The sequence below is a fragment of the Talpa occidentalis genome, unplaced genomic scaffold (assembly GCF_014898055.3).
Source record: "Talpa occidentalis isolate TD23 unplaced genomic scaffold, MPIMG_talOcc4v2.1 talOcc4.15, whole genome shotgun sequence".
Lineage (NCBI taxonomy): Eukaryota > Metazoa > Chordata > Mammalia > Eulipotyphla > Talpidae > Talpa > Talpa occidentalis.
In genome coordinates, this window is record NW_023601543.1 from 82109697 (window position 1) to 82125049 (window position 15353).

General features: G+C 47.1%; 2 protein-coding genes across 2 annotated transcripts in view; one reads left to right on the forward strand and one right to left on the reverse strand.

Annotated features, from left to right (window-relative positions):
* The window catches only part of ACE2 (angiotensin converting enzyme 2), a 43529-nt gene extending 39160 nt beyond the window's left edge, over positions 1-4369 (forward strand). The window contains exons 17-18 of the mRNA XM_037513124.2: positions 1898-2092; positions 3835-4369. Coding sequence (XP_037369021.1) covers positions 1898-2092; positions 3835-3943 — 304 coding nt within the window. The 3' untranslated portion in view covers positions 3944-4369. The remainder of the gene's footprint in view (positions 1-1897; positions 2093-3834) is intronic.
* Positions 4370-5927: 1558 nt separating this feature from the next.
* BMX (BMX non-receptor tyrosine kinase) overlaps positions 5928-15353 on the reverse strand; it is a 41548-nt gene continuing 32122 nt past the window's right edge. The window contains exons 15-18 of the mRNA XM_037512677.1: positions 15128-15192; positions 12689-12807; positions 10075-10232; positions 5928-6469 (exon numbers count right to left, since the gene is read on the reverse strand). Of these exons, the coding sequence (XP_037368574.1) occupies positions 6380-6469; positions 10075-10232; positions 12689-12807; positions 15128-15192 (432 nt within the window). The 3' untranslated portion in view covers positions 5928-6379. The remainder of the gene's footprint in view (positions 6470-10074; positions 10233-12688; positions 12808-15127; positions 15193-15353) is intronic.

Genomic DNA, 15353 nt, shown 5'->3' on the forward strand with positions numbered 1-15353 from the left:
CTGCTGGGCAGGGTGTGCTTAGAAAACCCGGCTTAGTTAGTTAGGGTGTACAAACCAGCCATGTCCAGACTCACTGCCTGCATCCAAACAACTTGTCTCAGCCTTGCGGGGGAGGTGCCCGCTGAGATCAGGGCGAAAGAGCCCAGCCCTCAAACTCGCTCTTTCTAGAAGACAAGAGACACTTTCAGATTGCGGTTGCCTGGGGTTACATGGCTAATTCTGCTCTGACCTCTCCCCCTCTCTGGGTGACTCTGACCTGGACCATCCACAGGGAAAGGAGCCGGGGATGCCAGATGTTTTGTTCAATCCAGACTAAACAAGACAATCCATTTCTGTCTTGTTTTTAAAAGAATCACCTTTGTTCCTCTGTGAGTTTCCCCTTATCCCATCCCAGTGCTGCAGAAGCTGCAAGGGCCTTGTTCAGTGCGCCCCCGCAGCGCTGCCTCCAAAAGTCAACACCTTCCATTTGGAAAATACTGCTGTGGAGACTTGTCGAGTGCTGGATTCATTTGTAGAAGACGTGTACCCAGCTGTCCTTTTCCACGACTGTAGTGGGCAGGAATGGGCGCAGGGCAGGTTTTCTGATCCAGCAGATGGGGTAAGGGAGGAGTCAGAGGCCTGGAGGCCACGGTAGTTTTGCAGGCTTTTATTGGGATTTACCCGGTACACAGCAGGCAGGGGTGCTGGGGGGCCGGGAGGCTGGCAGGCCTCCCAGCACCCAGCAAGTCTTCACTCTGGGCTCTCTGGCCTTCTCTCACGTTCTCTCTGCTCTTCTCATGGCTCTGCTTCTCTCTCGGCTTCTGCTTCTCTGCTTCTTTCTTGGCTTCTGCTCTGGCGTCCCCGCGACGCCGCTCCTAAAAGCACAGTCTTAGCCCAGGTGAATCCCATCTACATGTGCCCACACCCTACTCCAGGTGCCCGCCATCAGGCATGCATTCAGGACCACAGGGTTCCCTCATCGATCCTAATGGCGGGAGGGCAGAAAAGCCTGATGCTTTTACCTTACCCTACAACGACTTACTGTACAGTCCCACTCTGACAGAAGGGAAATTCCTGCCAAATCTGCACACTGTGCTTTATACACAGCAGGCCCAAGTGAACGGCTGCCAGCCATTTGCATGTTTCCCATTTGCAGCCCAATTTTCCCATGAAGCTGTTGCCAAATTTAATCTAGGACACAAGAAATGAAAGGTGCATAATTGTCAAAACTTCGATCGTAAAAAAGTTTATTGAAGTAACATTAATTGAAATCATCATGTAGGATTCAGGCGACCAGCATTGTAAATGGACACTCGTACAGATGACGTTATGCTCCCCGCCAAGGTCTAGTTTCATCCCACCATTACAACTGACCCCTTTACGCCATCTCCCCACCCCTCCCCTCTGGCAACCATTTTGTTCTTATAATCTAGGAGTCTCTTTTTTTTTTTTTAAGATTTATTCATTTATTTATACAAGCACTGGGCACAGTCAGAAGCGCGGGAGGGTGAGAGAATTCACCAGAGCCAAAGCGGGGAACAGAACAGGCAGACTGACGAAGTACACTGCTGAGGGGAGCAGTGGGCGTAGCAGGCGAGGTCTGCGCGCCATGTGAGACCCTCACCAGTGGCCGGGGATCGAACCGGCACTGCAGAGGCTGCGGGCAGCTTTGCAGCCCAGTGCTCAACTGCTGCGCCACCAGGGGAGGCCCATCTAGGAGTCTGTTTTTTAAACTCCTGTCTTTCACTGGACCTGGTTATTTATCGAATATGTTGATTTTGTTGCTCTTTTCTGTGTATGTTGTTAGGAGACGTCTTATCAAATCCTTTCTGCAACAATGATATAAGGAATAAATAATTACTGTAATTTTATTTTCCTTAAGTGTACTTTTGCCTAACTGTTCTGCTTTTGGAAATAGGCTGTCCCGGGGCCGTATCAATGATGCTTTCCGCCTGGATGACAACAGCCTGGAGTTTGTGGGTATTTACCCGACACTGGCACCGCCTTACAAGCCACCTGTCAACATTTGGCTGATTGCTTTTGGGGTTGTGATGGCAGTGGTAGTGGTTGGTATCGGCGTGCTCATCTACACCGGGATCAGAGAACGAAAGAAGTAAGTGACCTTTCCTAGGCGTATCTGTGTCCTAAATCAGAAAGGTTTAGAGAACTAGAAGCTTTGTCATTAAATGCTAAGTTGCATCAACCAATTAACTTATTTCAGCCATTTCGCACCTAAATATTCTGCTGCATCCCTTAGAAACTGAGCAGATTTTATCAGCACTTCACCTTCCTAGCCAACACTGCACAGTAGGTGTCAGGCCTGGGATTTACAGGAATGTCCAGGTCAACTCCTTCCCGACCACAGGGTCATTTCCCTTATGCTGGGAGTGCTGCCAGCTCTGCAGGGGCAGGCAGGCTCAGGGGACTACTCACCAAGGGGTACTGCTTCATTTAGAAGTGACCCTGAGACGGAATCGTTGAAAGGTTTGAACTCTGAGATAATTCAAGAACGAGCTTTTTGAGACTTGCTCCCAACTACTCTTTAATCATCCTCGTTGCTCCCCAGATAGCTCAAGCTCCCTATATTCCCCTTAGTGCGCGGGTCAGACACCCTCTAGTTTGTTCTGGTATGAAGATCCGAGTTTATCAAAGATTTCAATCACTAGAGACCTGATGTATAGTCTTGCTTTGCCTCTAGATTCTGCCATTGTTGAAAAGGCATTTACTTTTGTCGAGCTGTGTAATCAGATTACATAATTAGAGCACCGACCAAAACTTCATGCATGCTTCAGGTTGTTTAAATATATTCTTGGTTGAATTTTTACATACACTTATCCATTTTGCTCAATATCCTTCACTATAGAGTGTCTTAGTTCCCCCCAAATAGATCCAATTGAAAGAATAGAGATTGCATAAATACATTCATATACCTGAAAATTTTAAAATACAAAAGGATACTTAGTTTCCCTGTCACCCTGTGCCTCCAAGTCCCCTCCCTAAAGCCAACCAAAAGTACCAATTTCTGAGTTGTGGAATCAGAATCTGCATTTTAGTATAACCCCCAGAGAATCACATGCACATTATAATTTGAGAAGAACATTATGAAAATATGCACATGAGCTACACTTCCAGAGTTAAGTTAAATAGATTATCTAAGGCCATCTCCTTCACAACACACACTATGTTAGTAAGAGTACACAGAAAAATAAGACCGGCAGGCCTTCTCAGTTCCTTCATATAGTGATTCTTTCAGCAAATGCTGATGTAAATTATCTTCATGTGTGTGAACTGAGATTCACAGAGGGCAAATAACTTTCTCTACTTTACACAGTAAGATTGATTGGGACACACACCCAGTTTTCAAAGGTGTTGTTGTACCTCAATGCTATCCTGTCCTGACCTTGTTTACACTTTCGAAGTTGGTAATTTAGCAGGAAAGCTCTTTAAAATGAGGCCATTGGCTAAATAACCACTCAGTTCCTAGTAATGACAGTAACGGTTAATCGTGATTGTGGATTATAGCCAGGTACTGTGAGTGCTTGTCAGCATTATTTCACCGAATTCATATCATTGCCATCATTTTCTAAATAGGCAAACTGAGCATAGAGCCCCCCACTACAGGGCACATACCCCTAACCCATCTCCTGCACCCTGCCAGCCATTGTGCCAACCAATGACAGGGCCAAAGAAGGGATGCCAATGCTTTCCAGGTGTTTAGAACCTGTTAAGAGGGAACCGATTTGCAAAGGAGCACATCAGTGCTTAGATGTGGTGTAAGAGCTGGCTGGGCTCGTCTCTGGAAGGCAGTGTCATTCTGACGTCACTATATTAAGGTGCTCTCGCTTTATTTAACAGGAGAAGTGAAGAAGCAAGTGAAGAGAATCCTTATGGCTCCGTGGACTTGAGTAAAGGGGAAAATAACCCAGGATTCCAAAGTAGTGAGGATACTCAGACTTCATTTTAGAACATTCTACTTTGTTTCCTCTTGAGGTGATTTTACCATACATAAATGTTAATTTCATGGTACAGCTATATGGGATTATACAGATGTCATTAAATAGCAAAACGATGACCCTGTTCAGGAAAAGTTGTCCTAAGAAGACTCGCCTGAGGAGAGGGCATCTTCACTCGCATTGCCTTCAGCATTTATTTTGCGTAAGAATTCGACTTCCCTTCTGTTTCCTAAAAGAGATGTTGATATTTGAGAATAATCAAGAAAGTGTGGCTTTGGCCTCACAGGCCATTCAAGGGTAGTGGAAATGGAAAAACGGGTTGGCTTGCAGGAGTTGGGGGAAAAAAAGGATATATGGTGGGAGCGACTGTTGGGATCTTGTATGGAATCTGGATGGGTCACTTTTAAAGATGGCGCCTGAGAATGGGTAGAGCTGAGAATGGGGACTTGGTAATAGTAGCTCATTTAATCCACACAGTAACCCTATCACTTAAGTACTAGTTTATAGTGAAGCACAGAGCTGAGAATGGGCGCCTGAGAAGGGGGTAGAGCTGCAGGGATTGAGAACGGCACAGACACTTTAATTCAAATGTAAGGGATGTCGCCCTCTCTTCACATGAACTTAATCTAAGTATTGTAGTGACCTGCCCACAGGGATGACTACAGTAGAACAGGCCTGCTTCAGAGTGACAGGTCTAAAGAAGAGAACAGACTCCAGAGTCTTCTCACTTCCAAGTTACTCGATCTGTCACTTCCCCAACAATTTAAAACCAGCCCCGGGGGTCTCCATGAGTCACATCCCTCAGAGCACACTGAGCAGAAACTCCTGTGTATTGTTCTCTAACAATGGAATGAATGGAACCCCAATGGAATTCACCCTCTGCAGTGAGCACCTTAGGTCTTTGGTATCCACTCACTGCACCTGAGCAGCGCTGAGCACAAAGCAGAGACTCGGTAAATGCTGGTGTTACACACTCCCGTGGGCTCCTGTGCACAGATGTGCTGGGGCTGCCACAGCATCTGCCTGCTTCTCACCTCCATGAACAAATCACCGTCTGACTGCCTAGCACCCTTGACCACTCAAATGTCTTGGAATGTATCCCAATTTCTTACATTGCTTGATTGCACAATCATTCTAAAGAGAGTTGTGTTGGAACTGTACACGTCACCAGGTAGGGCCCAAGCCTGCTCCCATGCATCTGAGTCCCCAGGTGGGTCCCGAGCCCAGCATCCACCACATACTTGAAAATGGATTCAAAATAGGTGAAATGGATTAACACATCCACACTCTACCCTTCAACTCACTCGATGTGGTGACCAGCACGTAAGGGTAACTTTGTACAAAACTCTACAGAGATAATGGTCATGTGAATCAGTTAGCCAAGTCAGATGAGGATGACCTTTTTCTTCTGTAATGTTTCTCATTACAAAAATGGCAATGCAGTAGTCTAAAAGAGATGAAAACCCGGGGTTCAGCAGCTAGCTGTGAAGGGGGCCATCCCCAGGAACAGTTTTGAAGCTAAACAGTATTTCTGTACCTTTGTGTCAAGATAGTAGACTGAAATCTGATCTCCCATTATCAAACTAGCCAGCAGCTCCAGAGCCCCAAACCCAAGGCATTAAAATGATAGCAACAATCTAATCAATTCTAGATACAAGATCATGATTACCCTGAGTTGAGATTGCTAGCGATAAGGTTAAGGAAACGGTATTGAATTGTACCTTAGCACCTTTTAAATTTTGCTTTATGGGAAACCTAGTTAATATATCGTTGAATACCTTTAACTCCTGCTTCATACCTGTGTGCGTGACCACATAGTCCTTGTTCTCATCTGGACATCAGAAGAAACTTGTGTCATTTGCATTGGATTATGGACCCTAATGACGCCACACACAGTGGGGCCCCGGGGCAGTGCAGACTGGCTGCCTTGGCAACATCTGGGAACGTGTTAAAAATACAAAATCTCAGGCTGCATTCAGACCTCTCCTACCAGAATCCCTGGGGTACTTCTTAGGAATCGGTTTTAACAAACTCTCCGTCTGATTCTCATGCCTGCTCATGCTTAGACCATTAAGACATGAAGGCCAATGTCCACACTTTTGTCTTTGTTAACAGCATATTTAATGATCATGATAGTGGTGCTACAAAGAAAAGGACAAATATCCAACAAATAATCTTTGCATTCTGTTCGATCTTTACACACTCTCTCCACATTACAATCAGAACATGCTTCTATTAGCTGGGACGCAGCATACACAACATTACTAATTTGACCTAAATTTCAAGGAAATCTTTTGTTTTCTACCTTGTTCATTTCTAGATAGTATTTTAGACACACAGCACACAGAATAGTATTAAGAACTAGCTAAATAACATTGCCTGTGCGTTGCTACTTTCCTTAAAAAGAGTAGAAATGTAGGCCAACATCTAGATTCATTCTCATCCGATCACCCAATTTCTTCTTCAACACTTATCTTTTCCCGAAGAGGTTCAATGGAAGATAGGAGTTGCTGAAATGTGGGACGCTTTTCTGGAAGCTAAAAATAAGAAAACCCCCATGGTTTAGTGTGTGAAAATTATCATTAAAAATAAAGTAGAAAGCCAGGCATCCCTCAGTCCTAAAGTAGCAGCTTTTAAAAGGGGGAAACACATTTTCTAGTAAAGAGAAAACTATTAGCCCTCTAAGAACTGGAAAAGAAACAGAACAAGTATCTATTTGCATAGCAGATACCTGAAAAACCAAGATTATCAACGAGAGCGCCCACCCAAATGACAGGGTTCCCGAGGAGAGCAACATCCAAATGGGACAGTCCAAGTCAATAGACTTCACACATGTGCCGTGACCCGTCAGGAGAGAAAAAACTCACCACACCAAAATGAGATCAACTTTACAACACTGCTCAAAAATACATCACACTTGAGCACGTAGGAAAACATAGCTTGTTCTTGAACAGGACACATCGATATTATAAAGATGCCAAATTTCCCAGGCTAAAGTGTAAACTGAAAACTACCTCCAAAATATGAACAACGTTATTTCACGCTGAACAAACAGGTGCTCTAGTTCCTAGGGTTTTCACAAAGGTAGAGGAGCTAGGAAACCCACAAAGGTGAGCGATGAGATGGTGCCAGCCCTCCCAGGGTTAAAACAGCCTCTATGCACCAAGCATTCAGTGCTGAAGAGAGCACCTGGGGAGCAGAAGAAAAGGCCCCCAAAGAACCCAAAGACAGAGGGTACAGCTATTCTCCACCCAGGTGATGGCGTAGTCCGTCAGGCGGTGGGCAGTGACAGGCCTCCAGCTCTCCTGGCCCAGACTGACCTCCCGCACCAGCTGAAGCTCTCAGCTCCTCACACACTACATTTGCGGCCGAAAAAGGTGGGGGCAGCCTTGTATGGCATTCCAAGTGCAGGGGCAGGGGGAGAATCACGAAGTGCTCTTATGCCACAAGCTAATTTAATGCTAACCAATAAAGTAGTATTATGGGATGTGGTCAGCCACTCTTCCAAGAGGGCCTCTGTGCTCTAAGTCGTGGGTAGTGATTTAGCGCTAGCGCCAAGCACAGTGCCTGACACACTGGCGCCCTGCAGATACGCACCACCACCACCATTCCCATCAGTACCACCACCACCACCGGACGTGTAGTGCACTTGCTGTTCTGAGCACCCTTTGCTACGAACTTGGTAACAGTAGCTCCTTCAATCCACACAATGAGCCTGTCATTTAAGTACTATTTTATAGTGACGCATAGAGAGATGAGGGGGCTTGTGCGAGGTCCCACAGCTAGGGTTCAACCAGACATTCTGGTTCCAGAGTCCGTACGCCCAACCACAACCCCAGTCTACGCTTGACCCGTGGGCGCATGGACACGCGAGTGCAACATCAGGCCCTCCCATCGACACAGCAGTAGCAGTACCGTGGGGTGGCAGAGGAACGTTCTTAACAGCGCCCGAATACCACGTCACTCTCAAAAGTCTCCCGTGACACCCCATGGACTCTAGAAAGCAAAACTTCCTCTCCTTGTCATCCATCCTGCAGAATCTGGGCCAGATCTACTTTCTGAACTCACTTCCACCCTTTCCAACGATAGCTGTGGCCAAACACAGCCTGGTGGTTCTTGCCTCCGCACCTGTGCTTGTCCTGGCCTCAACGGGACACCTTTGACCACGTCTCCACTCACGTACCCAGGGACGTCCTGCTGAGGCTTCCTGGCCTGCCTGAGGTCACAAGGCAATCAGAAAGTCACCTCCCCCTCCTCCCAGCTCCTCCTCCACTCTCTATGCGTCTCCTTTGGGAGCCTGGTTATGAACGCCCGGTGTTTTCAGCTGCTTCCTTAACAGCCCCTTAACAGCCCCTTCCTTAACAGCCCTAGCAGATGCTTTGCAAATTAATCCCTGCCCATTTTGGCTCCATGGCTTCTCCGTAAATACTCCTGCTCTCTGCCTACGTGGAATTCTTTCACTCCGGGTCTCGGAGGCAAGGGAAGCAGGACAGCACAGCATATATGTAGGGTAAAGAAAATGTCAGGCTTTTCTGCCCTCCCGCCATCAGGAGAGATGATGGATCCTTGTCCTGAACGCATGCCTGATGGCGGCACCTGGAGTAGGGTGTGGGCATAGGTCGATGGGATTCAGCTGGGCTAAGACTGTGCTTTTTAAGGGCGGCGTCACGGGGACGCCAGCAGCAGCAGGAGAAGCCGAAGCAGAAGCCGAAAGAGAAGCCGAGAAGCAGCAAAACGAACGCCAGAGAGCCCAGATAGAGTGAAGACTTGCTGGGGGCTGGGAGGCTGCTGCACCTCCCCCTGCAGTGACCCTCAGGGCTAATGGCTGTTGCCATGGTCCCTGAGGTCCGGCGTGGGCAAGGAACCATGCGCGCAGGGGGAGAACAGCAAACTCCCTAAGATGCAGAGAAGCCGAATGCCTGCCAAGAGCTAACGACCACCAGAAGCCGCCACAGAGATGATTAAAAGAAATGCTGACCACCTGGAACCTTATCTCGCTTTCTCAAGGCCCACAAACTTTATTCTGCTACAACTGTCTTTCTAAAATCTTTCCTTTTTCTGGTCATTGATTGCTAATTAAAAAACATACGTAATTTAATAATTAGGCTAATGCAAATGAAACATTACTAAACACTGTGTCATAATAGAATCGTTGGTTTAATCTTTCTATTATGTGCTTGACTTTATACCTTTGATATTTACTGCATTATAAAATAAATTCACCCATGACAATTAATTATGAGTAAAAATGAGTAGGTAATAGTGATAGTGCAACTAGAAAATAATTATATAGAACAGTAGAAAGAATTAATAGCCTGTCCAATTAGGAATGAGGCTAGGTCCAGGTGTAACTTCGGACATAAATCACTGCCCTGTCAATTAAGCTAAGCCTATGAGCAAACTGATCTCTTTGATGTTCACTGTTCCTATGCCTTTAGAAAAAACATATATACTGACCACTAACTTAATTAAAGCGCACTCAGATTTACACTCTCTCTTGAAGTGTGTCTGTCATTTCTTTAACCGAATCCCTGACCACCCTGCGCAGTCTGTCAACCCTGAGACGGCCTCATCGTCTACTGCTGTGCTGGTCCGCGGCAGGAGGCCTGCCAGCCTCCCAGCCCCCCCCAGCCAGCACCCCTGCCTGCTATATGCCTGGTGAACCCCAATAAAGGACCTGCAAAAAAGCCACTGAGGACTCTGACTCCTCCTTTACCCGGTCTGCATGGGATCAGAAAACCTGCACTGTGTCCTGTCCTGCCCCTGCAATATACCATGTGCTCCCTCCGCCTGCTTCTGTGCTGTCTGGTACGAGATCCCCCCAGGACTGTGGCTAAGAACCGGAACTCCAGCGCTAGCCCACCTGCCTCTTATTAGCTGTGTGACTTGGACAAATCACTTAACTTCTCAGGCCTCTTGTTTCTGCTGCTGTGCTATACAGTACCTCCCTCAGAGCGCGTCACCTGATGAAGAAATGGATTCATCTCTCTAGAGCTGAGCATAGGTTGTAAAACTGTCCGTACCTACTTTACCGATGCTGGAAGGCCGGGCCCCGGGGCTCTGCAGCGGGGCCTTCTCTCAAATAGTCTGCCCAGAGGGGAAACACCTGGCGGCCCTCCCTGCGCCCCCGGGGGGAACTTGCCTCATGCCAGCAGCTGTACATGATCTGGTAGATGGTGTCCGAGGCCAGCTGGGGCCGGTAGAGTCTGTGGCCCTGGGAGACCTTCACGACCACCTGGGAGTTGTCGTACAAGTCGTAGGGCTGCTTCCCCAGGCTGAACACTTCCCACATCAGGATGCCTGCACCGCGAGAGGCCACAGAGACAGGCAAAGGAAGAACCGGTCAGAAGGGACGAGTGTGTGGAGGGAGCGCCTCCTGCCAGGTAGGAAGCCTGGGGCAGAGCCAGGGACCCCCGTGAACACGTCGTAGCAGAAAGGAGGAGGGGGGAGCCACCACTTCCAGAGTCCAGTGTCTCTTCCCCTGTCTGCAGGACCCTGACACCGGTTATTGCTGGTAACCCGGGAGATGGCCAGGGTCCTGCGGAGGGAGGGAGTTGGGGTGAGATGCTGGGCTGCTGCAGAGAGGCGAGGGGCCTGTTCCAGTCACCAAGACACCACCCGGCCCCAAGCCTGAGGTGAGGCGGGTGGAAGTTTTGGTCCTTTCTGTCTTGGCAGTGACGTGCAATGAGTTCATTGTGCAATCAAATGACATTTCATGGGCATTAAAAAAGAAATCGTTGGCCACATTTGTTCTCAGAGTCTCAGTGGTTCCTAACACTTTGGGTCCTTTTGAATGCATTTGGGGGTTTGGTTTCTGCAGTCACAGGGCTTCATAGTCTCCAGCTTAAGAAGCAGAGCTCAGGTTGCAGCGGTTAAGAGGGTGTGGCAGTTCCACCATGTGGAGGCTGGGCAACTTTCTCTGCCCAGGATCCCTTCTAGAATATGATATCTGCACACTGTTATGGTGCCATGAGGGCTAAATAGGTGGGAACACGTGTCCACGGAGTACGGGACAGGCTCAGGGTGGCCAAGCTGGAGGATTTCAATAGCCCATATGTGTCACATGCCTTGGAAAACCAGAAATTGGGACAGAGGAAGCACACTTCTAGAATCATATAACTGAAGTGCTAACTTCAAAACTTTCACGATTATGGATTTTATGCAAAATCCTTATCGCAAGGCAATATGAGAAGTGACTGCATGATAAAAAATTCTAAAACCATTCCAAACCTTGCTGCTTCCTCCACAACTCTCTGGAGGCCTACCCCCTTATCCCAAGAAGAGTATCACTGCTCAAAACCTCGGCGGGACTTCCTGTGTGGGTCAGCTCCCTGCCCGGGGATCGAATTCAGGCCGTAGCCATGATAGCTCTGAGATTTAACCTCCAGGCCACCAGGAAGGCCCAATCTTGATGCTTTGAATTTCTTCACTGGGGACAAATGATTTAAGAATGAATTTAGGTTTTGGAAAGAGCCAGAAAATATCTGGAGCCAAGTGCCAGTGTATCAGATTTGTGCATAAGCTGGGTAATGCAATTTTGAAGTCAAAGAGATGCTGTAATTCTTAAGGAGCCTGAATTTTTAGACTTTCTTTTATAAGGCGTTTCATTTGATACAAGGAGATTGAAAGCAGTGATATGTTAATCAGCACAAAACGACATCAAATATTTGCCAAAATGCTCTTTGTGATTTTTCCTTTGTCTGTGTACATTGGATTATTTTTTGCACTTTTCCAAAAGGAAAAACTATTCTTAAGATATTGTGTCACATAGACAAATAAATAGCTAACAATTTTTTCCATTTTTCAGGCAGTCTTATGAATATCATCTAGAAAGTCACATTTTGCTTAAGGACTAAGCCAGGCATGAAAAATAGGCCTTGGTTGTATTTAATATACCCCGCAACTTTATGTCATTTGGATTATTTATCCACTAGTGATTGTAAACAGGCCTGGCATTCCTCACAATGCAGGAAAATATCAGAACATCTCCAAACTCACAACTGAAGAATGGTTTCTGTTTTCTGATTACCTTACCTCAATTTCAGTATAGCTCTCTTAATAAATTAGGGGTCAGTAGGCTTTCTCTGAAAAGGGATGCACAGTAGTAGGTTAAGCTTTATGGGTCATGCAGTCTCCCTGGCAACCGCTCGACTCCGCTGTTGCCGCACAAAATAGCCAGAGACAGTACAGAACCCAACGGGCCTGCTGGGCTCCCACCCACGGGCCTGGCGGTGCTCCCACCTAACTTGATTTACAGAAACACACCCTTGGATTTCGTGCTGGACGCTGGTTGAGCTTGATCTGAATTTTGAATTTTCATGAGGGCACTAGCTGAAGTGGAGGTGAGCCCGAGAAAGCCCTGAGCCACGTTGGTGCTTATACCTGGTGTGTGCAAAGAACTGCCCGGTAGAGGAGGGAGTGGTTCTCACCGCTGCTTTCATGCACAGTTGAAGGCTTCGTTTTAAGCCTGTCAGCCTTTTGGACTTCATGCAAGTTGAGTTTTACTTTTCAATAACTGCTTTAAAAAAGCTGTTTGAAACCTTTTAAACCCCTTTGGCTTTTATGCCCGTGGGCAGATAGGCCACACCCACCCCAGAAGAGGCCACCGCGTCTGTCTCTAGCTGGTCTCAGGGCACGCTGGTGCTTTTGCAAGCTCTCAGGGCTTTTGCTAAAAATGGATATTGCTGCTCCCGTGGTTTCCTGCTGTGGAAGTCGCTTACGAAATGGGGCTGGGCCCCGTGTGGCCACCTTCTTACCGAATGCCCATACGTCAGACTTGCTGCTGTATTTGAAGTAGTGGAACACCTCTGGGGCAGACCACTTGACTGGAAACTTTGTTCCCACCGAACTGACATACTGGTCATCCAGGACATACCTGTGGGAGAAGCAGCAAAGATCTTAAAGCCACTCGACCGAGCAAGATGGGAAGACCCCTGACAGCGGCTGCCTCTGGGGGGTCAGGCTGATGAGGGCGTAGGGCCACCCAGCCTGGGCCACGCGCCTGGGCTTTCTGGCTCTTTGGCCCCTGTCACTGTGTGGGTTTAGCTAGAAGCCGCTTATGACTTTTAAGCATTTAAAAAATGAACTCTAACTGTGAAAGTACCAAAATATGAATGTCAACTATTTGGCAGATATAGAAAACTACAAAAATATAGAAACAAAATCACTCCAAACCCTCCCCCGCAGATAACCGGCAATTCTACTACTGAAGATAAACACTTTTGAGTGTTTATCCACTCGAAACACTTTCCCATTTTTTTCAATATATAATTTGGACAAGATTGGGTTTCTGTGGCACTGAGGTTTGCTTCTGTTTTTCCTTGGGTACATCAAGAACATTTTCCTCACGTGGTTACATGATCTTCTGCAGCATCGTGTTTAATTTGTAACTAGTATTCCCTGTTATGGACGAACGGAATTTGTTTAATGACGTCAGTTGTTCCCAATCTTCTGCTGTTACAAACAAGGATGAACAGCAGTCGCCTATGGGGATGTGGAGACTGTGGGTATCTTTGCTCAAGGATATTCACTACAGTCTTGTTGATAGAATGATAAGAAAGGAAGCGACCCCAATGTCCATAGGTTGAGGGATGATTCACTATAGTAAGGTTCATTAATGCACCATGGGATGCAGCCGTTGGAAAAACAAGCTAGCTCTATAGTCGCCACAATTAAAAAAAAAAAATGCCTAAGGTTGTGTTCAAAAGCAGGTGTGTGAAATGTGATGTACGAGGGGCTTGGAAGCCTGGGGACAGTTAATGCATGTATTTGTGTGCATGATCGAGTAGACCCAGGAATAAGACTAAAAGGACATCCGTCAAATGCGCCATCTGTAGTTACTCTTTGTGCTAAAAACGCGAAGGGGTGGGGGGCGGAGTCTACTCTTTACTTTCTACACGATTGCTCTATTTCTTACACTAGGCATATATTATTTATATACCTGATAGAGGGGATATATTTACTCACAAAAAGGAAAAGGAATGACTCAACATTAGGAAAGTGAAAATTTGGGTATTATTTATACCAAACCTTCGCATGGCCAAAGGTGTTAGATACATTTACATAAAGTATGATATTTGTGCAACTGAAAACATCAGAAAATGCTGGTTTGGCAAATCATTCTTTGAAATAGTAATAAGAAGAAATAAGACGTTCATAGGGTCACACCCACCTTCCACGCTTCCCTCCCGATTCCGGCAGTTCATCAGACACCTGGGAACTACCCTGGCACCGCTGAGCCGGGCCTGCCCCTGGCACACCCTCCCCCAAGCCTCGGAACCAAGTTCTATCACAGGCCTCTGAACGATGTGACTGCACAACCTCGTAACCAGCACGGTCTGCTGCCTGGCCTCAGGGTTCCTTACTCCTTTTTCCTAAGCGACAAAGAGCCGGACAGCCTATTTCCTGGCTGCTGGCAAAACAGCCGGTTCTCCTGCTTTGAGAGCAAGGCGGGGAGCGGTCCCTGAGGGCGCCGAGAGCAGCTTAACTCTCGTACCTTGGAGTGTCGGTGTAGGAGACTCCGGAGCTGGAGGGGTGGCAGGTAGCACACAGCTCAGGGGTACCCTGCCGACACTGGGGGCCCTGGGAAAGGAGCACTTCCAAATAATGAATTTTGGAGAAGACAAAAACCACAAAACCCCAGATCTTCCTCTGGTGTTTTAGGGCTCTGTTTGCAAACTGCAGAGCTCGGTCAACTCGAGCTCTCTCTGCCAAGGTGCCGTCCTGGCTTGGAATTCCGCGCGTTGAGGTTGAGTCACACACGCGATAGCTGTGTTTTGTCTCGATAGCTGTGTTTTGTCTCAACGTCAGGCTTATCTACTTGCCCTGTAGCCTCAGGTGCGTATATATTGAGGGCAGGTCCCCCCACTCACAGCAGTATCTCCCACAGACTCTTGAGCAGTGTTTGTAGCATGGGAAGACCCCCAGGTCTGTCTTCATTTCCTACGGAAATCCATGAAAACTGGCCCCGAGACGCAGAGTGTGAGGATTCAGAAGGAAGGAAGTGACTCTTAGAAACTGCGATCATGATCAAAATAACTTCCCTAAATCACGGCGAGGTGACAGAACTCACCAAGACAGTCTTCGGGCCGACTTTCATGCCTTACTTGGTGATATGGAAAGTTTAATGACGCGATAACAAAAATTCTCCTAGTGTTAATGCTTTACCCACTGGTTGCCTCTCTGAAACTACTTACCTCGTCATTCCAAAGTCAGATACTTTCACAGACAGATCACTGTCCACCAAGCAGTTCCGAGCAGCCTTTGGGGAAAGAACAAAATTACCAAGTAGTAAAACTAACCCAAACCTCCTGACATTTAAATGAGTTGTTCTCCCTCTCTTCAGCAGAATCTCAGATCGCCTCTCATAACCCCAAATGCTGCATCTCCAATAAGACATCTGAAGGATCAAAAGTCTTTTTT